The 20,943-nt window shown below is 42.5% G+C and overlaps 2 protein-coding genes across 11 annotated transcripts in view; both read right to left on the reverse strand.

The window, feature by feature from the left end:
• Positions 1–1,969: 1,969 nt before the first annotated feature.
• thoc3 (THO complex 3) lies at positions 1,970–5,619 on the reverse strand. Its single transcript, XM_040043122.1, has 6 exons — positions 5,400–5,619; positions 4,687–4,843; positions 3,436–3,640; positions 2,769–2,930; positions 2,481–2,581; positions 1,970–2,387 (listed from the first exon to the last, which is right to left on the reverse strand). The coding sequence occupies exons 1-6, from the start codon at positions 5,577–5,579 to the stop codon at positions 2,224–2,226; spliced, it is 969 nt and encodes a 322-aa protein (XP_039899056.1). The 5' UTR covers positions 5,580–5,619; the 3' UTR covers positions 1,970–2,223.
• A 2,186-nt stretch (positions 5,620–7,805) lies between these two features.
• Positions 7,806–20,943, reverse strand: part of shtn3 (shootin 3) — a 28,523-nt gene continuing 15,385 nt past the window's right edge. For 3 of the 10 annotated variants that reach the window (XM_040043114.1, XM_040043112.1, XM_040043121.1), the window contains exons 3-17: positions 19,218–19,312; positions 18,301–18,472; positions 18,000–18,097; positions 17,691–17,772; positions 17,421–17,515; positions 16,679–16,825; positions 15,423–15,576; positions 13,473–13,647; positions 13,097–13,167; positions 12,810–12,916; positions 11,860–11,874; positions 11,533–11,595; positions 10,550–10,679; positions 9,543–9,816; positions 7,806–9,234 (exon numbers count right to left, since the gene is read on the reverse strand). In XM_040043114.1, the coding sequence (XP_039899048.1) occupies positions 9,120–9,234; positions 9,543–9,816; positions 10,550–10,679; positions 11,533–11,595; positions 11,860–11,874; positions 12,810–12,916; positions 13,097–13,167; positions 13,473–13,647; positions 15,423–15,576; positions 16,679–16,825; positions 17,421–17,515; positions 17,691–17,772; positions 18,000–18,097; positions 18,301–18,472; positions 19,218–19,312 (1,793 nt within the window). In that variant the 3' untranslated portion in view covers positions 7,806–9,119. The remainder of the gene's footprint in view (positions 9,235–9,542; positions 9,817–10,549; positions 10,680–11,532; positions 11,596–11,859; positions 11,875–12,809; positions 12,917–13,096; positions 13,168–13,472; positions 13,648–15,422; positions 15,577–16,678; positions 16,826–17,420; positions 17,516–17,690; positions 17,773–17,999; positions 18,098–18,300; positions 18,473–19,217; positions 19,313–20,943) is intronic. The other 7 variants (XM_040043116.1, XM_040043113.1, XM_040043115.1 and 4 more) reach the window with 7 other exon arrangements.

Below are 20,943 nucleotides of genomic sequence, written 5' to 3' on the forward strand. Positions count from 1 at the left end.
TATCCACTGAAGTTAAAAAGAGGTGCTTTGCAACATTAAACTGCAGTGTGCAGTACGCATTTTTCGGACCATAAGGTGCACGGGATTATAAGGCACATTAAGCGAAACAAAGCAGTCAGATAAATCAAACTTTATTAAAGTCATTCTTCTTGCTTCCTCCACTTCTGTTAATTAATTAATGTTGAATTCTCTGGCAGCTGCTCTATTCCCATGTTGTTGCAGTATATTAATGACTAACCTCGTATTGTGGATGGATTATCTCAGTTGTTCTGACTGAAGTTTGGTCCGTTTACAGCATCCTGCCATGCGATTGCATTTGTCTCTAACCATGAGGAACCTTCACGTTAACTTTTATAAGTGGAAAAGTGTTAGTGTTCGTCCTCCAGCTTCACTGTTTATGTTATGCTAACATAGCTGTGTCGCTAGCGATCACGTAGCACATCATTATATACCAGCTAGCCCAACTTCAGTAACCCTACAAATGTCACTGCTGTTTAGTTTCCTGTCTTCATTTATGTTGGAAGTGATAGCAGAGCTGTACGTTTGAATTTTTTCAGAAATCTCTCAGTCAGAACATGCAATATCATGCTTAGGTAACTAGCAAAACTAGCGAGCTAACTTCCGCTAGCTTCCTGCTAACTCCGTTAAATGTAATAACTTTTGTTTTCATGGATGCCTGGAAGTTAAACTTTATAGTTACACCTGGTAAAGCAGCAATGCTGATCGTTTTATTAAAGATGAAATAATTTAGACAGTTTTTAACTCTCAGTGATGCTGCAGTGTTCGTTTGACCTGAAGCATACAGAGTTTAGGACCCAGATTACTCCCAGATTTAAGAGCATCTTAGTCCGACAAATATGACAATAACAACGGCCGCTTGCATGTTCTGCAAAAAAATGTGCTTTGTTGTGTATCTGACGGACAAACACCAAACCAGTTCCACATCACGGAAGTTGCACCATTTTTACAAACCAATTCTGGTTCATCTGTTTCACTCAACAATCGGCCATGTGCGTGTGAAAACAAAGGCACTGCGCATGCGCGTTTTACTCCCATAACATTATACCGGTATTACCGTGAACGGTATAATATGGCCCAGCCCTATTCACCACATTGTCTTCTTTGCACAGAAACCTTAAAGGTTTCTAAAAGACTTTAGTGAATGAAGCATTAAAACATTTTCCAGCAAATATTTCTGAATATAAAATAAAAGGTTAATTTAATGCCAGCACAGGCGAGGCAGCAGAGGGCAGCCACTCCACAGGAAGGTTTTTGGGCACATTTCTCATGTGGGGTTGAACCAAATTAAAAGAAATCAAAGCAAGACAGCAGGGTTCCCGTTGACATCCCCGCCAAGATGACAGGAAGCTGCGAGGGGAAAACAACCTGCAGCCTGCTGCTCTCAGGCTCTGGGGACCGGGAGTGACCAGCTGCCACCAGCCTGGGCTGAGGGCCTTAAATTTTTGCTCATGCAGTGAACGTATGTCAGGGTGGACGAAGATAAAGCAGTCACAGGAGGAAAAGACAGGAAGACACTTCTGCTGTCAGCTGATGTCTGTTTTACACTCGGCAGTGTTATACCTTATAACGATGGCCTAATTAAAAAATAAAAGGTCTCGTAATGTAGAAATAAAAACGAACTATTTAGGAATAGTGGACATGTAATAAAAGCAGTGAATCAGTCTTTGACTTGAAGGCAAAAGCGAATGGATTTTCTTGGCTTGAGTGTGTGTGTGTGTACTTATACAGGGTACAGGTGCAGCTCCTCTTATCTGGTACACCTACCTGGTGTATACCTACAGGCTGCAGGAAGGATATGATGAGTCAACATCCAGTGTCTAAAGTCAAATAAAAATAATGAAGTTTAATAAACTAACGCACACCTCCGAGGCTTTCATCATTTTCATATTTGAACTATAATCACCAGTTCAGCTATCAGAGCTCAAAACAAAAGACTTATAGACAGAGAGCAGCTTTAATATCAAAACACTTTATTTTACATACAAACAGTATCTTACAGCACATTTTTATTCATGTACACAAATGAGGAATGGAGTTAGAGTTTGTAAAGGAAGCGCTAGGAAAGCAGCACCATCTGCTGGTGGGAGAAGGCTACTGCTGCTTTAGGATCGCGCTTGGCGCTGGAGAAGACTCTCTACTTCCATCCTTGGCAGGTTTCGCTCACAGAGTTCAAGCTAAACAAGTCTGAACGCAGAAATGACCTCAGGAGTCGTTGGGGAGGCCAAACAGTTTGACGGTGCCCGCCTCCCGGTTGTTGTCGTACTTGCCCTCCTTGTCATCACAGGCGTAGGCCAGCAGGGGCCTCTTTGGGTGCCAGGCGACTGTGAAGGTTGGAGAGTCACACTGAACTTCCCAAAGCTTCTCTCCTACAACACGAGGAGAAGACGGAGAATGTGTTTAATGCTTAGTAAAAAAAATATATACATTTCAAATTTACAGCTCCAAACTGTCTCACTGACCCGTTTCCACCTCAGCGATGTCTATGAAGTGATCCTCGGAGGCCGAGGCTAGCATCTTGCCATCGTGGCTGAAGCTCAGAGTCCTCACTGGCCAGTCCAGTCTGCACCGTCAGAGCGATAAAAGAAAGAAACTCTCTGAGATCCAGAATAACTTTAGAGTCATAACGGCACATTTCTATTCCACGATAAAGATGTGATCCATGATGTGTTTTTATTTATTTTTTAAAAAAGACCATTACTGTAATTATCTCATGAAACCTAAAACTCTGAAAATAAACAGTCTCTGACCTGGAGAAGCAGCGGACACACACCAGCTCCTCCACGTCCCACAGGCTGACCAACGCATCAGCACTTCCTGTGGCAAAGTACTTCCCTGTGGGGTCAAACTTGATGCAGATGCAGTTGGACGGGTGGGCATTGATGGACTGGATGGGCTTCAGCTCCGGATAACTGCGAACAAACCCACCGTTTATTTCATGAGTGCAGATCGTCATTTATATGACGGAGATAATCAGAATACTCTGACACGACTTTGACACCAGGTGTTTCAGAGGAGTCCACGTGGCTCGTGCACAGGTGAATAAAAACGTGAGTCAGTGTAAAATACCTTCAGATCTTTAGTTATTGTTGACCTGCAGTGTTTGCGTGTTCATTTTCAAAGACAGAATTAGGAGCAGATAGAAAACTTCCTCTGTTTTTCTAATAATGCAAAAACAAATTTTAAAGCCAAACCACAATGAAGTGGCGACCATTCCAGCCAGCTCTGGGATCAGCTTGTAGACATTTTCTCACCTTGATTTGAAAAAAGAAAAATCAAACTCCCCAACCTTTAGTTGTACACTTTCACTCAGCAGCTAGCCTGTGTTGGTGTGTGAGAAGCGACTGAGAACATGACGCTCAGCTTTTCATGAACATGCATGTCAGGAATGAACGTGAGCAGAAATCTGCTCCGTACCTCAGAATATTGATGCAGCCGTTTCCGTTGGTGAGGAAAAACATGTCGTTGTCGTTGTTCCACGAGATCTCATTCACCTCAAACTTGAACTGCTCTTCTGCCTTGGAGCGGTGCGTCTTGGCATCGATGAAAGTCACCACGTCATCTTTGTTCCCCACGGCGATGGTTTGACCATCCGGGCTCCAGCAGATGTTGATGTTTTCACCTTTAGACAAAGATTCAGTTTTGATGACACAGTGATGAGCGAGGTTTAAAGAAGGGTCATGACTCCTGTACGGGTGGGCATTTTGAATGACCGATACAAAAGTGCCCGCTATCATCCCAGCAGACTTTCCTCAGAGACTATTGTATCTTTGAATAACCAGAAGGGTTTTTTTATTCATTTAAATTTTTGGGGGCTGACCAGCTGCACAGAGACGTTGTTTGTTCAAAGAACTGGTTACAACTCGCTGTCTAATGTAACCATGAATGAAGGAATAATTGTATTTTACTATGCTTTACTTATGACTTCATAATCTGGGAAGCTCGACTCACTAAACATCTTTGCCACTTTACTGAAGTCTATAACTCACAATGGTTTATGTCAGTGTCTTTTCAAGAGTCTCTTCACCATCTAGTCACAGTAAGCAGCGCTGCAGCTAAGAGCGCAGGTAGCTCATTCAGCATTAATGCAAGCTGTGTGTTTAGAGGATAACATCAGACAAACAAGCCTTACAGAAGTCTGTATGACAATTATTTTTAATGAGATTTGAAGGATGTTCAAATTACAGAAGCTTCCCGGGAGAAACCACCTGGGAAAAATGAATCAGCAGGTACGGACTCATGAATTCACCATGAACAGGTGACTCTGTAACATTCTGATTAACAAATTTGGATGATGTCATCATACTCGGACTGTTTGCTATTTTCATGATTTTGTTTCATGCTGAACGAACATCCGGTTTAAAGAAGTGGAATCTTTCAAAGCCTTTGAGCATAAGCACTCAAAAATACTTAGGATTACTTTTAATCTTAATCTAAAATCTTCAACTGTCAATAGTAAATGCCCAATTACAATCAAATCAGAGCCTACAATGTTAACAAACTGACATAAATATACAGATGGGGTCATAAAGGATCCCAGTCAGTTACCTGAATCAGTCAGCTTCTATCAGCTACAATAACTCCCAAAGAGAAAATGCAGGCAAACAGCAGCAACCTAAGGTCAGTACTAGCTGCTGACTCTGTTCGCCACAAAAACCAAGAGCCTACCCTTCGTGTTGACGGTGGCGATGCATTTGGTGGTGCGTACATCCCAGATGCGGATGGTTTTGTCTCCGGACGCCGTGACAAACAGATCCGGGTTGGTGGGATGCCAGCAGAGCTGATCCACGCTGTCACTGTGACCTCTGTAGTTGTTCTCTTTCACCTGCAGACAAACATCACATGTATCAGGCATCCATCGTGTGCCACTTTACAGAGCACATCCACAAGCAGCCCAGCAAGACGATCACCTGTAAAGTTTTCTCTTAGAAATATGACTCAGATTATCTTGCATACCACACTTTGTGGAAAGGAAAAAAAATTAGCATCCAGCTATGCAAGTTATAATTTAAACTTGAGGGCTGTGACTTTAACTTTCTGATTTGATCATGTCTCTTTACATAAATATGAAAGTTTATCAATTTGGGCATTTCAGTGATAAAAATACTAATCAGTAAATATATACGTAATTAAAATGAATAAAAAATGAAGTAGAAAGCTGGGCTGCAGACGGAGCTTATAGGGTTCTGCTTAATGACGTAAATTCCTAAATAACTACAAGGCTGTTCAGTTAGTGGCAGTTATTGAGTGATAGGGATTATCCAGGGGGGCCGTGTTTTTTGTGACAGTCGGCTCTCTAACGTCCAACATTCATTCATTCACGGTAGCGAGCTAACCAGGCTAACGCTAGCATACTAGCAACATGCCGCTATGTGACTCACCAAACGGTCCTTTTCCAGCACGAAGACGCTCGCTGTTTTATCAAAGGACCCGGAGGCCAGCCTCCTGCCATCACAGCTCCACGCCACCGAGTGAACTTTAGCCGTATGAGCGGGGAATTCGCGGCTTTTGTTGTTATTTTTAAAGCTCTCCTGCATCTCTTGGAAATACTGCGACGCCATTTTGGATTCCTACGTAACAACAGTGGCCGCCGACTGTAGGTGGGTTTAAGAGAGCCTGCGCGCCATCTGGTGGTTCGGAGGGGACCGACACTTGTTTACTTTGCTCAGACGGTTAACTTTATAAAAGGTCCTGTAACCGTCCTTTAACATAAATACATTCAGAAAACAACAGTAGAAAAGAAGTATGTGTAAATCCATCTTATCTGTATTTTTTAATGCAAGGAATAAAATATTTAAATCGTTCTAAATACCAAATAAAAAGGCCTTATTATTGCAGGATATTGCTCATAAGAATGATTAATCAGTCAAATTAGAAACAGAAAAGTTAAAGTTATCCATTTAAAAGAATATATAAGAAATCTCAAACTGTGACATCATTTATTTGAATTGATATGCATTTTCTAATAACTAAAACCAACACAAGAAAAACATAAAGCCAGACTTCACCTTGAAGAAACTTCAGCTGCATAAACCTTATGAATGAATTTAAACAGGTTTCATTGAGCTTTGGGGAAATGGGCTATTTAAGAAATTTAGAATGAGCATCATCCATCATTTACAAACTGTCAGATCCTCGTTTCTGTATGACAGTAAAATATGAAACAGTTCAGAGCTCAGTCAGTGATCTTCAGTTTAAATCCCAGAAAACAAAAATTACTTCAGCTTCATTGTATTGTTTCTATCATTATTAATAATGTGGAATGCATAACACGACACAACCCATGCACAACACACTGCATGTTTAATAGCTGTCTGGTTTGCAGCCTATGTGCATTTAATGTGCTACAGCTGATAGAGTTTTATCATACAGTTTAAAGTGGGTTAATCTATACATCAAAGTTTTTTTGTGACTATTTGTGGAAGAACTGGAAAGAAGTGGCACAATCTGCTTTTAGGTAAATCATTGTGAAATATTTTTCTTTTATTTTCTTCAATTTTTTCCTTCCTTTTGTAAATTCATGCAGAAAAAATGCTTTACTATCTCTCATTTTCTAAAGAAAATACAGCAGTTCTTTGCACATAGGCCTACGTGAACATCAACAGCGTGATAGGTTTGAGTACAAAAATAAATCCACTGATTGTGCAGGGGGAGATTTTTATGCCCTTTGAACTTTACATCATCTTCTCTGACATATATCACATGTTGGTCTATGACTTTAAGATTCAGTGGCAGCAACGCTGTCACTCAAAGTATTGCTATATGTTCATATTACCACACATGTGATCTTTGACTCGGCACACATTGATTATATCTTTCAATGATGTAACCAATGCAGGTTTCCAAATTCATTGTTGAAATAAAGACAGAAATCTCTCGTTTTATTTGAATTCCAATTTATTTAAAGTGATGTTTAAAAAAAAACCAACACTCCATTTATATCTCAAACACACACAATATCTAGTCACCCCATCTCTGTCAAATATGGTATATCCCTCGGTTAAGAAGCCACTTGGTTACCAACTAAGCAATCGATGCGAGGACCCAAAACCTGCACCACCTGCAGGGGGACTCCCCTGCCATCCGGAGGCCTGTGCAAGGCCTCAATATGCATAATATTCAGGCCTGAGGCAGCTTCTGATGTTGAGTGTGTGGTCCTTTTGCACTAGAGTAAAACACACCGAATGGACGGAACAAAATGCACTTTTTAAATGTGATTCTGTGTTTTAAGAAAAGATGACAAGCAGTGAAAGCGTCACATAAATGTGCCTTGCGTCTTTGCATACTTGTAAAAAAATGTTTTAATGTTGCGGGCACGTGCCAGGAAAGCGATGTAAAGACAGCAAGCCCTACAAAATAAAAGTCAACTGTTGTGGTGAGGAACGAGGGCGGTGTTTCAGGACACGTGCACACAGGTCTCTGGACTCAGTGCTGATTCAGTGGAGGAAGACATCTTGTCTCTGGTGGACTATGACACGATCTCATGAGTTTTCACGCCACAGACTATAACTCAGGATGTTGAGGTTTAGATGCAGGTGTATGGAGAGGTAGAAAAAGTACACAAGCACCCTAATTCCTCCAAAGCACTTCTATTCTTAGCTTAACCAGAAAAACAAAAAAACGGTCTGTGTTTTTCCTCATCGTTTTCTCACTGAGGCCCCTAAAGTAGGTTTGATGAAGGTCTGACCCATGGACCCTGAGAACATTTCTGTGACATGTATCGTTAAAAAGCTTGTGTCGTGTTCCTCTAAACCTGAAATATCAGTCACATGTCACTTCTGTGTTTCCCTCCTTCTCACCTTGCATGACTTATGACGACACACCTGGACTGAAAGGTGTGAGAAGGCAGGAAGCGTTTGTTTTTTTAAACCCTGTCTATAAAAATGACTCCCAGGTGTTTTCATCAGCCCGAGCTCATACTCAGGTACACGCCTGGACAGGTGGAGCTGCAGGCAGCTGCAGGAAGCTGAAAGCAGCACAACAAAACTAAACTGTTCATTTACTTCATCTGGAACTTTCTGAAACATCCAATGCTTTCATCATTGACTAGAACATGTCTGAAAAGAAGCTTCGATTTTAACATCCCCACATTACCAAAAAACACGCTTTTAAAACTGCAATCATCTGTCTGTTGGTACATTTGGTATTGCTTGGTTTGCCGGAGAACACAGCAGAATCTGTGGTGCACATCTCAAAAGCAACCCATGACAAAGTGTTTCGTTTGTTTGAAAGCAGCAGAAGAAGAGCGTTTCTCCACTATTTGCAACTGCAGGTCATAAACAGAGAAAAACCAGTTATGCTCGTGCCGCTGAGGATGCCAGCTGCAGCACAGGTCTAACTTAACCAGGAGAAAAATTACAGGACGTGGAGGCAAGGCAGGAGAAGCCAGAAAATTGGGCTCTATAACAGTACAGCGCATTCCTGCTGATGACACAAAGTGACGCTGAGCAGAATCTTTGTGCATCAAATAGAAAAAGATCAACCTAAAGCTTTGCAGTCTTTATACAAGTCAAAGTGTCTGAAGAAAACTGAGTATCTGTGCAAAAATAGTGCAGCTTCCCTTGTACAGTGCAGCCCATCCTTCCTCCTGGATCCACAGGTTTATGTTCAAAAATCATCAGAGAAGCAAGCGGCCGATAAAAGCCGTTGTAGAAAAGCCAACAGTGCACTAACGCTGTTCTTTTGGCTCCTTTGAGACTTTTTGGTGTTTTTAGAAGCAGCTACAAAAATCCGAGTGTCAGTTTTATTGAATGTGAGCACGTTAGCCTCATGTGGTATGTATGGAGCAGCAGATACTGTCGGTCTTTGTGCAGCTGGAGTTTCTACAATGGCTGATCACCTCCCCTTATCTGAGCCCTGCTTTTTTCATAAAGTCACCAGTGCATTAGCTCTTACTGCTCTGTTACCTGTGCATCTTCATCCGAGCGAGTTGTTAGTCGGTTAGTGTAAATCCAAAAAAACATAAATACAAAAGTACAACAAAGTCAACGTTTCCATTTTTGATCTGACACAGTAAACAAAAGGCAAACACTCTGCAAATCATCTGATCTCATCACTCTTTTGTCAATAAACGCACAAACCGAAGATACTCAGAGTCCATCCTAGCACTCTGCGTCTGCGCTGCCGTTGATTGAGCCGGCGCAGAGGGCGGCGTCTGCATCATCACCGGGCACTGTACGGTCGACTCCGTTTGACTTGATTTGATCCTCCTCGACACTGTGGAGCACAGACAGCAAGCAACATGTCAGAGACCGAGAACAGCCGAGACGCAGCGATCACTGTAATCTGTGGAGACCAGGTCAGCATCAACCTTGTGCTGGAACCTGGACTCTAAAACTGCAGCTAACTACATAGCCTCCTTCTTGACTGCATGACTTCAAATATTCTTTTCTGTGTTTGTTTTACACATGCAAAGGTTTTTAGATTAGATACATGAACTTCCAGGGATACTGATGGTGTCTCCACCCGGGTCAGAAAGTATAAGGACGGGATGGAGGGCATGCTTGTGATGAGTGTCGCTCCACCTGTTGATGCAGCCGTTGCTGACTGGAGACTCGGCTGTTTCTTTCTCAGATAGAGAGCTGCAGGACCTCCTCTCCTTGGCCGTGTCCGAGCTCTTCCTCCGGGCTACGACCGGCCCCGAGCCCGACCCCCGTCTCTCTGGGCTAAGCCTGGGCCCTGCTGGGTCAGACGGGGCACTCAGCCCGCCGGGCCCTTCTGGATCTTTGCCGGAGTCGCTGCTGGTTCGCCTTCCATTCAGGCTGTCAGAAGATGAGACGTGGCTCATATGGCCCTCATCTGGTTATCAAAGAGACAGACAAAAACCAAAAAGCAGGTTTTTACACGAGTCTGACTTAAAAAAATGGTACAGAACTTTTATTTAGAAGAAAGAATGTCAGATGTCTGATAATAGAGGGTAGATGTTAGTTTCATCTGTGGCTTTATATTCTCTGACTGCATGTATTGAATTTCTACTCATCTTTATTTTATTTTTATTTGCTTTTTAACACTGCTTTTGTCTTCCTTGAACTTTTTCTCCTACTCAAACTACATCCTACAGCTTACTGCTCGCTCTTCTTTGTGTCATTGTTTTTTTTTTTTTAGAAATTAGAAATTGTGTAGATGAATATTTATCCAGCTCAAATATTCTGCACACTTAAAATCAGAAGGTCGTGGCTCTTTTTGCCAAACAAGTCAATCAATGCGAGGAAAGCAGAGGAGAAGTGTTTGTCCTGTGTGCGCAGTGCGCCCTCTGCTGGACACAAACTGACACAGCAGTTTGGAAAGACTTTTGTTCATTAAGCTCTTATTAAGATCTTATATTCATATTATCCTGATTATACTTAAATACTTTTACTTCAGTAAAAAACAACAATAGTACAAAATAATATAGAACTTTTAGTGACAGTATCCTGACCAACACTAGGCGGCTCTTTGAGGTCCTTGTTGGCACTTTTGATAATGATTTTCAATATTTCTAAAGACTAAATGTTTCACAACGCTGATGAGCTGCTTGGTGACAGGTTGCTACCTCCTGAGCCGGCCTCGCCCGCCTTGTTGCGTCGGCGTCTCAGGATGACCTCCAGCTCGCTGTCCTTCTTTCCGGGAGGTGACGGTCCCGACTCCTGCGAGCCTCGGCTGGGGCTCCTCTTCACCGTCTCCTGGAGGAGTACACACATTACTGCAGGAAGTACAGTTTTTTAATCTGAAAACAAATTGTTTCCAACCAGCGATGCTACAACTGATCCTACTGTACAATCCTAACTGTCAGGTCCAGAAAACATAAATTTTTATGTTTTCACATTTAGACATTGTTACAGTGTCAGTCAGCTGAACCTGAGACCTCTGTGCTAGTCACAGGTTGCCTTTAACAAACACTTTGTTTGAACACCAGAGTGTTCATAAGTGCACCCGGCACGATCAGGTGGTGGGGGAAGATGCTCCAGTCTCGACGCACCCAAACGTGTCGTGAGGCTGGAAACACGAGGCTGAGACATTGAGTCAGAGTGGATCACGCAACTGCTCAGAGCTACAACCTCCTTGGTGGGCTGTTTAGTGTCCCTCCCACTCGAGTGGGAGGGCTGAATGTATTGAATGACATGAGGTCTGTCTCTGGGGGAGTTTTGAATTATCCTTCATGCAGTTTCTCGTATTTTCACAGTTAACCTGATGTTTTGCGTTGTTTCCGTGTCTGGCCTCCTCTGCTCTTTGTCTGCTCTGAGCAACTTGGTTCAGCGAAACAGAAACCCGGCACTGTTCGCAGAAAACCACGTCCAGATCAATCCTCAAACACCCTGCAGCAGGTCTGATGGAAACAAGCACCATCTTAAGCCTGGCGTATTCGTGGGGTCAGAGCTTACGATGCGCACCGCCCACCAGGGGGCAATGCACTTATTTCTCCTCTTGACATCTCCAGTGTACACAGGAAGATCCATGCAGTTTGTCTGAATATTCTCTTTTCACATTTAACAACATTTAACACGCTGCAGTAAAGCCAACATAAGCCCGTTTTACCAGGATGCCTTTCAGTTCCTCCATGGCGCTCTCCTGCTGTTTCTCCTCACAGGCTGGAGGCTGCTGGAGCAAAAACAGAAACATCACACTTGACCTTCATGACCTTCATGTTCCACCGACAGATCTGTGCAGCATCACTAGCAGAGAATCATGGAAAAGGGGAAGAAGCTTCTAGTAAATGAGCAGGCACATGGTGTCCGGGCCATGAAGTGCTTAACAATGGACGTTAAAGTGACATGTTTTAGTGACTGGAAGAGGACCTGCAGTGTGTGTGTGTGTGTGTTAGTCTCTCTGGAAAGCCCAGAGAGCAACTGTGACTTGACTCACTTTTACTGCTATCCTCTGCAGCAGCACAAAGAAGAAGAAACATGGAGAGGAAAGAGAGGACAGCAATCAGGCAGAGTGCTTTCAGACTGCACGAGAAAAAACAGCCCTGAAAGTATTAACAGACACCCGGATTCATTTTCACATGAACAACAGAGCTGAGATAAAACAGGAAGGATGAATCAGGAAGTGCAGATTGATGTTTTACAGCTCATATTTGTGACATTTAATCTCTTACTCTTGTTGAAGGTAAAAAAATCAATGGAAGCTGACAACAAAAGAACCCGTTTGACAATTAGTTTAAAATGGTGATGAGCAAATGCGTCTTCTTATAGAGTGTATGCTTCACTCACATTCTGGAGCATTAAAATACACTATAGTAAATACTGTGATCTTTTTTCTTTACATATTAAAGTGAGCAGGTAATGATAAAAAAAAAAATGAACGAGGTTTTCTGTTTTTTCTTATTCTTGGATCAGATTTTATGTGGTTCCTGTCAGAGACTTCACCTCACAGCCTTTACCAGCTGATAGATCAAGCTCAGGTGTTTGTACATCCATTTATATATTTGGGAATCAATGGAGGTGTGTCAGTGTTTCTAAAAATACCCACAGAGACAAAAGCCCCAACAACAATGACCCAAGCTTCGTCGTTGGCTTCATATAAGACTAAAGAAGAGACACACAAAGGACACAAAACAACAACAAAGAGAAGAAAACAAGTGACTGAAACGGAGGCAGGTCGACCGCAAAGACACACAAACGCCTGTTATTCCTGACAGGTGACGCATGTCTGTGCCTCGTCATGCTGGAAATGCAGCTCAGCACATTTACTGGTTTAAACTGGAGTTCACATCTGCACTCGTAACTCCAGTCGTGTCCTTGTTTTTCAAATTTAGCTGTGAAAAAAAAGGGTTAGGGTTACGCCTCTCAGCGTGCAGTGCTCCGTCTCACCTTGGTATCCTGACTCTTGACGGGCCGCAGGACGACGCCATGTTTGATCCGCTCCATCATCTCGTTCACCGCCTTCACTTTCACGTCATCCACACCTTCAGCAGCAGCTGGACAGCCAGAGGGAGACAAACCCAAATTACACCTACTGGATTAACGTAGCGTTATCATTTATTGCTGAGGCTGGCTTTGGCTGAGAACACGCTGTTGACCATAACAATCATGATAAATAATAACAACAACATTCTGTCTATCAATACATGAATATAAAACAGTGTGGTGAAACCCACCAGGAGGCTGCTCAGCCTTCACGGAGGCTTTGGAACCTTTGGAAGATTTCCTCATGATGGCTATCAGAGAGCTGAAGAAACAGGCAAAATGATTCAAAATGAAAAACCAAGAAACAAAAGAAAAATCATGAGGTCAGACTTATGTGCAAATAGTCAAATTTACTTCCTATTACAGCTTCAGCGACACGTTTATCTCACATATGAAAGAAAATCCATATCAGCTTTTTATCAGATTGTTGTTACTCTCAGTATCAGATACGGGAAAATAAATACGTGATTTTAAGTTCTTCTCTTAATATTTATTTATTTATTCATGTGTTTGCCCTCACTGGCAGCCAGGCTTTCTGATTGGCCGAGACAAACGCTGGTCTCTCACCTGAGGGGGTTACATCTGGAGGGGGGAGGCGGAGGTGGAGGGGGAGGGGGAGGAGGAGGGGGTGGCGGTGGCTGTGGAGGAGGGGCGGGAGGCGGCGCGACCCCAGGTGCAGGAGGAGGAGGGTCTGTGCTGGTCGTCATGGCGATTTTTTTCTGGGCCTCCTGGAGCTCGTGAACTGGAGAGGAGAAAACGTGAGCGGTTAAAAATCCTCTCAGCTGCTGGAATGATGATTTTCTTTCATTGAAGCTCCTTCCTAAACTCAGAGAGCAGGATCCTGTTTTTAACCGTTGTCATTGGTTGCTGGTTTTAGCCCTGACATCATGTGACCCATTTACGAGTATCAGACAGTGTTGTGAGGCTGGAGTCATCCTGTTTCTTTCTGCATCAGCAGAGGAATAAACACAGGAGCCACGAAGCACCGAGACCTGTAACCCCCTTATTTAATCAGCCGTCGGGTCAGCTGTTTCCTCCTCACATTATACTACAATAGAAAATCACTAAAAACCGTAAAACATTGACTGTACCATGGATATTTTATTTTTACTTAGTTTTGCTTAATGTAAATTATAAATGTAGATTATTTCTCATTAATCAGTCTGCTGCAGTTCGTTTACTTGCTCCTCGTCTTTAGAAGATTCAGGAAAAAGTGCTTGAAAGAGACTCAAAGCTAACATAGAAATTATTGATTACTTTGCTAACTGCATTAGGGACCGAGCAGTTAACCTAACCCTCGGTGGACTCACAGCCATGTTGACCTGCTGTGAGCTTGAACAGTGATATCATAAAGAGCAGGAATGAGCTGATTAACTCCCAGGATCCTCTCAGCAGGCAGGACTCTCACCCACAGACTGTCCGTCTCTTTCAGCAGCATCCACCTGCTTCTCTACACAGACACAGACAAGCTGCCCGGTGATCCAAAGGAAAGATGGAGGATGAATATAAAAGCCAATCAGGGAGCAGGTCAGACAAAAACATGAGTTAAACCAGACTTAAACAGTTAATATTTGTATTATTGTCTCTCATATTCAGCTTCAGTGAGTTTGTGACATTTTACTTGAATACAAGAATTATCTGAACCTCATCTCATGGCACCTGCTTCTGTGTTTAAAAGCTGTGGGGTCTTTCTCTGTATGTCAGAGTGTGGGACCTGATCGGTGCCTCAGATTACCATTCAGCCTGCCTGCTGCTGTATGTTATTCCCTTTTCCTATTTTAACAAATTTTTTCATCTATAATGTGGAAAACTTTCATTCCAGAAGATCACAGTGGGCACAATTCAGTAAATACAGCCTCCCTTCACCTCCAGTGTTCTATACTAGGCACGCAATGATATTAAAGTTTTAATCAACACATAAGGTCAGCTGACAAAATGAGGAATCTGTGGGTGTGCAGAGTTATTGAGTCCACCCCTGCTAATCCTCTGCATATTCATCAGCACGTCCATTTTATTAGGAACAAAAATGGAAAACAGAAGGTTGAAGCGGTCTGATTCTGGTGCAGCTTGATCTGAGCACTAAAACTGGGTCAATTGACACGTGCCACATTGGCTGGAAAAGTATTGGTGCATAAATAACATGTAGCAGCATGAGGCTTCACTGATCCCAGTTTTAACAGGACTCCAGTTTTCATGCAGCTGAAATATTATTCTGTCCTTTGAAAGAAGAGACGCGCCCACAGGTCTGAGAGGAAGTGTTTGTTCTATCTTTAGCTTCATCACGTCTTCCTACAAAAGCAACAATCTACTTCACTGTGTTACACTCAGTTTGTTTAGGCAGACTCTTGCCAGCCAATCACAGATAGTTTTTTTCTGTTGCTATGCTGTGTGTCTCCTGTCTCCTTTTAATGTTAAACTTCTATTTTAATGCTCACCTGAGGACTTGGTGAAGTGCACCTCCTGTATATATTCTCTATGGGACACTCTTAATGTGTGTGCGTCTCCACCTCCACCCACCTTTTTCCTCCAGCTCCTCGTTCTTCTTCAGTGCCTGCTCCAGTCGTCCCTCCGCCTCCTTCTTGTCCACCTCCAGCAGCTCCAGCTGCCTCTGCAGAGCCTCTAGCTGTGTCTTCACACGGTTCTGCTCCAGCTGTTCCTCCAGGTTCTGCACCTACACACAGGCGTAGCACATGATTCAGAACAAGCTACACAGAAGCACCGTTACCAGACTGAAGGCTTTCCAAGCATGCAGCACTGGATGAAAGGCCATCAGACCCATTAAATCACATGACCACCGCATCTCATCAAGGAATAACTAAAAAGTAAAGGACCAGCTTCACCTATGATACCTACAGAATGTCACCAACTGTTGAAGCAAAACTAAAAATCTAATTACCTGAGTTATTATACTACATGTACTCTTGCTTTGGATTACTGAGGGTTTTATTCACCTCCCAGCACAAGTCGGCTGTTTTAAAACTCAACCTTTAACAACCTTCTTCTTCTTCCAGCTGCTCCCTTTAGGGGTCGCCACAGCTTCCTCCATCACACCCTATCCCAACATCCTCCTCTGTCACACCAACCCTCTGCATGTCCTCCTTCAGTATTTATTTTTCTTTCAGTCAAGGTCATGATGGGACCGGTGTGAAATATGTTACAAGAAATATGTAGTACTGTAGACTGTGTCATTTCAGACTATGTGCGTATTTTCTGTTTATTGGTATATTATTGACTGTCTGATCAACATGCAAACCAAAGAAGAGTATTAGCAAAGAGCAAGCTTCAGTGCTAAACTGATTTAACTCATTTAAAAATCAAAACAAAAATTCCAAAATGTCCAGAAAAGCAGAATCTCCAGGAAGCACCGAGGCAGGACTACAGAAGGAACTGAGAACAGATGGAGCCAATGAGGGTGGAGATGATCAGAAAAGGAACTAGAGACAAAATGCAAAGCCTGGAAGTGAAACCACAACAAGACACACAAGAAAAATAATATAAAATTTTAATTTAGATATTTAAACTCTTTCAGCACAGCTGAAATATTTCAGCACAGGCACAGCTCTCACTCACCGCTTTGACTGAGAGTATTATTTAACTGCTCTACATGATTTCACAGGTAAACACAACAAAATCACACCTCTGCTATTATCCTTAACCATGCACGATGATCATATTTGCTTGTTTCAGGATATATTCACACAGCTCCAGCAGTAGAAACTCCGCCTTCTTGGCAGTGAAATTAAGGCTGCAGAAGAAGAGGCTTCATATTTTACCTTCTGCTGATGCTGCAGTCGCTCCTCCTCCAGGGTTTTGGTGACGGCAGCAACGTCTTCAAGGGCTTTGAGCAGCTGAACGCTGGGCTCAGCACTCTGCAGCAGCAGCATGCTTTGCCTGTTGGCCTCCTTCTGCTTCACCAGCATCTGCAGAAAACCGAGGACGATGATGAGGATGATGGGAACAAAGGAAGTTTTAGAAAGAGAGAAGGAAATACCCGTCTGTGAATCTTTACTCTAAACAAACCATCACAGAATCTGCTTTAATCCCACAGACTGTTCACTTTTCAGATCAGTAAACACCAGATTCAGGACATTTCACCAATATTAACACACACATCAGTTAAAAGCACAGAAACACAGCTCACTGTTTATCACTGAAGCTAGCAGCAGCAAAGCTCAGCTTGGATTATCAGAATGAATGACTTTAGAAAACTGTGGGAGTCACAAAGTGCTCTGGACGAAGAGGAGAAACTCTCAAATGCCGATTATGCAAAATATGAAGATTAAGTTCTGCAGCTGTGGTGAGACAGCAGCCGCAGCAGCAAGCATGGCTTTTATGTATTAACGTAGTGAAAGATTAGTCATTGTGTTTGCCAGCTGGAAAACTGGAAGCAGTGTTTGATTCCACCATGAATCATATTTCAAATTTCTGCTCTGCCAAGACAAACAGGAAAAGGCAGATTTTAAGCTTCTTTAGGTGTTTGACTGTACAGCCGCATTTCTGTGACTCGCTCTTTACCTCGTGTGCATAAGTTTCAGCTTTGACTCGGAGGCTCTGCTCCAAGTTGAGCTGCTCCTTCATTCCCTCGTACTCCTGAGCTGCCATCATGGAGACTGCAGAGACGGGGGGGGGGGGGGCATGTTTAGAAAGGCACTGATGTTACGCTAAGGGTTTGGAGTTATTAGCATAGCAGCATAAATGTGATGCTGAATGAGGCTACTTGTGCTTTTACTCCAGCTCTCTGCTTTGCATTAAGTTGCTCTTTGCCTGCAGTTTATTTCGACTCACCTCTGTTAAATCTCTTGATGGTTTTGCTTTGCTGCTCGACTGTTTCACGAAGCTGCTTCATCTCGGTCTGATCTTTCTCTGACTGCTCGCAGTGGAAGAGCAAACACACAGAAAATGTCTTAAAAACAGAAACTTTATTTCTCTTTCTATTTTTATTTATGAAATCTTAATGACTATCGAGACACTGACTCACAATTTAAGCTTGTATGATAAGAGAAAGATTTGGACTGAAAAAATGTTTCCAGAAACAAACTAATTACGTGACCCATGATGTCACAAACAGTAATGTTTGTGCTGTGCAGTATTCACCTGTGTAATCAGCTCTTCTATCCTTTGCTGCTGGTCATGAATCTGACAGACAAAATTCTTCTTCTCCTCCAACAAGCTGTTCACCGTCTCCCTCAGCTCTGAGCAAACACAGTGAAGTATATTCATTTATTCAGATTAGCAGCTGAATTATGGAGTGTATTGGAAAACTCATCAAGTGCAGTGATTTAAAAATATATTATTAGCAAGAATGAATGAGTAAAAATGAATCCGTGACAAAAACGTTGTTCCAGAACACGTTCCTGCTGTTTGTGGAAGGTGAACCTCATTTGGTGAGCTGTACCTTTAACCTGCTGATGGTACTGCGTGAAGACGTCGGGGCTGCAGTCTCCCGTGTCTGCTGCGTCTGCGTCGGCCTCCAGCGCGATGCAGTCAGAGATGCTGGGGAGCAGCTCGTCCAAACACGGCCGTGACGTCAGACTCGGGTACTTCAGCTTCCTGTTCTCACAGTTCAGCTGCAGGTCAGAGGTTACAGGGGTCGACAGTAAGAGCAGCTCAGTGAGATTAAAGCCACAGAAATCATAGATCACAAACTACCGGGATCAATCCTGAAGCACACATTTCCTGTTTACTGCATTTAGATTTTAATAGATTTTAATAATAATCTTTGCTCTGGTCTGGATTATTTTCTTTTCATTTACAGCATTAGTTGGTCTGACAGGTTACGTTGCTTTTATTTTATGAGTTGAGATGTTTCTAATGCTCTGTGATGATGATTTGTTGTTGTTTTTTTGTCTTTTAGAACTTATTTTTAGTCAATAATAATAATCTGGGCAAGCATCATGTATGTCAGGCGTCACACTGGACAAACGATCAGTTCATTTATTCAGAAACTCAATCGGCAACAGGAGACGAGAGACAAACAGTTTGTGGAAGAAATGATAGAAAGTACTTTTATCAACATGAAAATCTGTTCCGTACCTTTAAACTGTATAATTGTTCACCATCATCCCTGTACCTGTTCTAAGTATTTTAGACATATTACTACATCATTAATGTAACCACACAGCTGTTGCAGTGGAGGCATTAATGCACACAGATAATGTAGTCAAATCGTCTCTGTGCACAGTCATCCTGACTCACTCCTCCTGATACTGCCATCTGAGCCCTGATAATTCTAATCTTAGCATTGATTATTGAGCAGCGTATGTGTGTGTGTGTGTGTGTGTGTGTGTGCGTGTGTGCGTGTTTGCGTGCAACCTTTGTGGCCAGGGCCTCTGCATTCTCCCGACACGACTTCTCGATCTCTAGCTGAGTCTGCAGAACACTCACCTCCTCAATCACCATCTGAGACACTGAGGGAGTACACACACACACACACACACACACACACACACACACACACACACACACACACACAGAGTGTCAGTTTTGCTTTCATACTCTAAATATTGAGTAATAACACAGCATAAGTAATGCAAGTACATAAATATGGTTTTATTGTTACTGTTTTCCACAATATTCACAGAATTAATTGACTTTGACAGAGATCACCATTTTTTAATGTCTGAAGCCAATATTAAAACATCATTTCAAAAAAAAGCATCAAACCTCGAGATTTGTGAATAAAATCAGTGCTCAGCAAATTTTCACTTTAGCTGCAAGCGACTGTTATTTAGACGCACACAGATGCAGTTGAAGCTACTCGACCTTTGAACATAACAAAAATCAGGTTTCCAGTACAGATCGTAACCTTTATTGAACCTTAAGCGGACAATGGCTCTTCTATTACAGTTTTTCTCAAATGCTAAAACACATGTCACAAACGTTACCACCATGTTTCCCAATGTCCAAACACAACACCCTTCTCTAAAGCTACATAAACACAACCACACCTTCCCACTGCAAAACTCAAACTCCCACACCAAGAGAGCAGCTCGAAGCTGTCAAAACTGTAAACACTATACACAGCATTACACACTACAGCAAAACAATTGAAAACACAATGCTCAATTTGTGAGAAGGTTCTTTGTTTCATAACTGCCAATGCATATTTTAGAAACTATACAGTAACGGATCGTCGTAGATCTCTGCAGAGGATTAGGCATTTAGATTTGTGAGTTTCATATGAGTAGTATAAATCTATAGAAAATCCTGCATGTACGTACACTACTGTAACACAACTCAATGCAAAAACAGAATCTATTGCACACAACAGTAATCTTGAAAACATGAACAGGGTGTGAAGTTTTTTTATTTACGTTATTCACACCACACACACACGACAATCACTGTGCGGCATCATGTCGCTGAGCTGTTGCTCGCATCTCGTCCGTAATGATGGTGCGAGGTTGTCTTGCTCTCCCTCCTGGACCTTCTCCTCTCCCATGTTGGTCGCTCCTCTTCCTCCTCTCATTTCAACTCCTCTTCCTCATTGGCCTGCTCCTCTTCTTCCAGGGCCAGCTCTTCTCCCTCCTCTGCATCAAATTCCTCTTCCCCTGACTCTGCCTTCATCCATTGTGTTTGTTTGGAATCTTCAGCATACTGTGCACTCTGAACTTGCTTTTACATGTGGGTACAGCATTAGCAACAAGTGTCTTCAATTTTGAGTCATTGTGTGTAGTGAATGACGCCAGGTGTGTTCCCTGTGTTCAAAGATTGGTGACTGTGGCAAGCATTTTGCATCACATGGGCTTTCATTTGAGAATATGAGCAGAGTTGTTTTGCAACATGTGTTTTAGCAAGGGAGAATGTGTTTAGATTTATGAGTACAGAGGGTTGTGTTTTGTGAATTGTGTCTTCATGTGACATGTGTTTATGGTACTGGAATATGGTGGCTACATTTAGTAAATGTGTTTAGACTACTGGTCATTTGGGTTACAGGATTGGCTTTTGTGTTTTAACATTTGAGAAAAACTGTAACATGTCCACAGTGAGCAGAAGAGTTGCAGCTTTTGACCAATCAGAAAGACAGATATTTAAACAT

This window comes from Simochromis diagramma, unplaced genomic scaffold, assembly GCF_900408965.1.
Source record: "Simochromis diagramma unplaced genomic scaffold, fSimDia1.1 OVJJ01000433.1, whole genome shotgun sequence".
Classification (NCBI taxonomy): Eukaryota; Metazoa; Chordata; class Actinopteri; order Cichliformes; family Cichlidae; genus Simochromis; species Simochromis diagramma.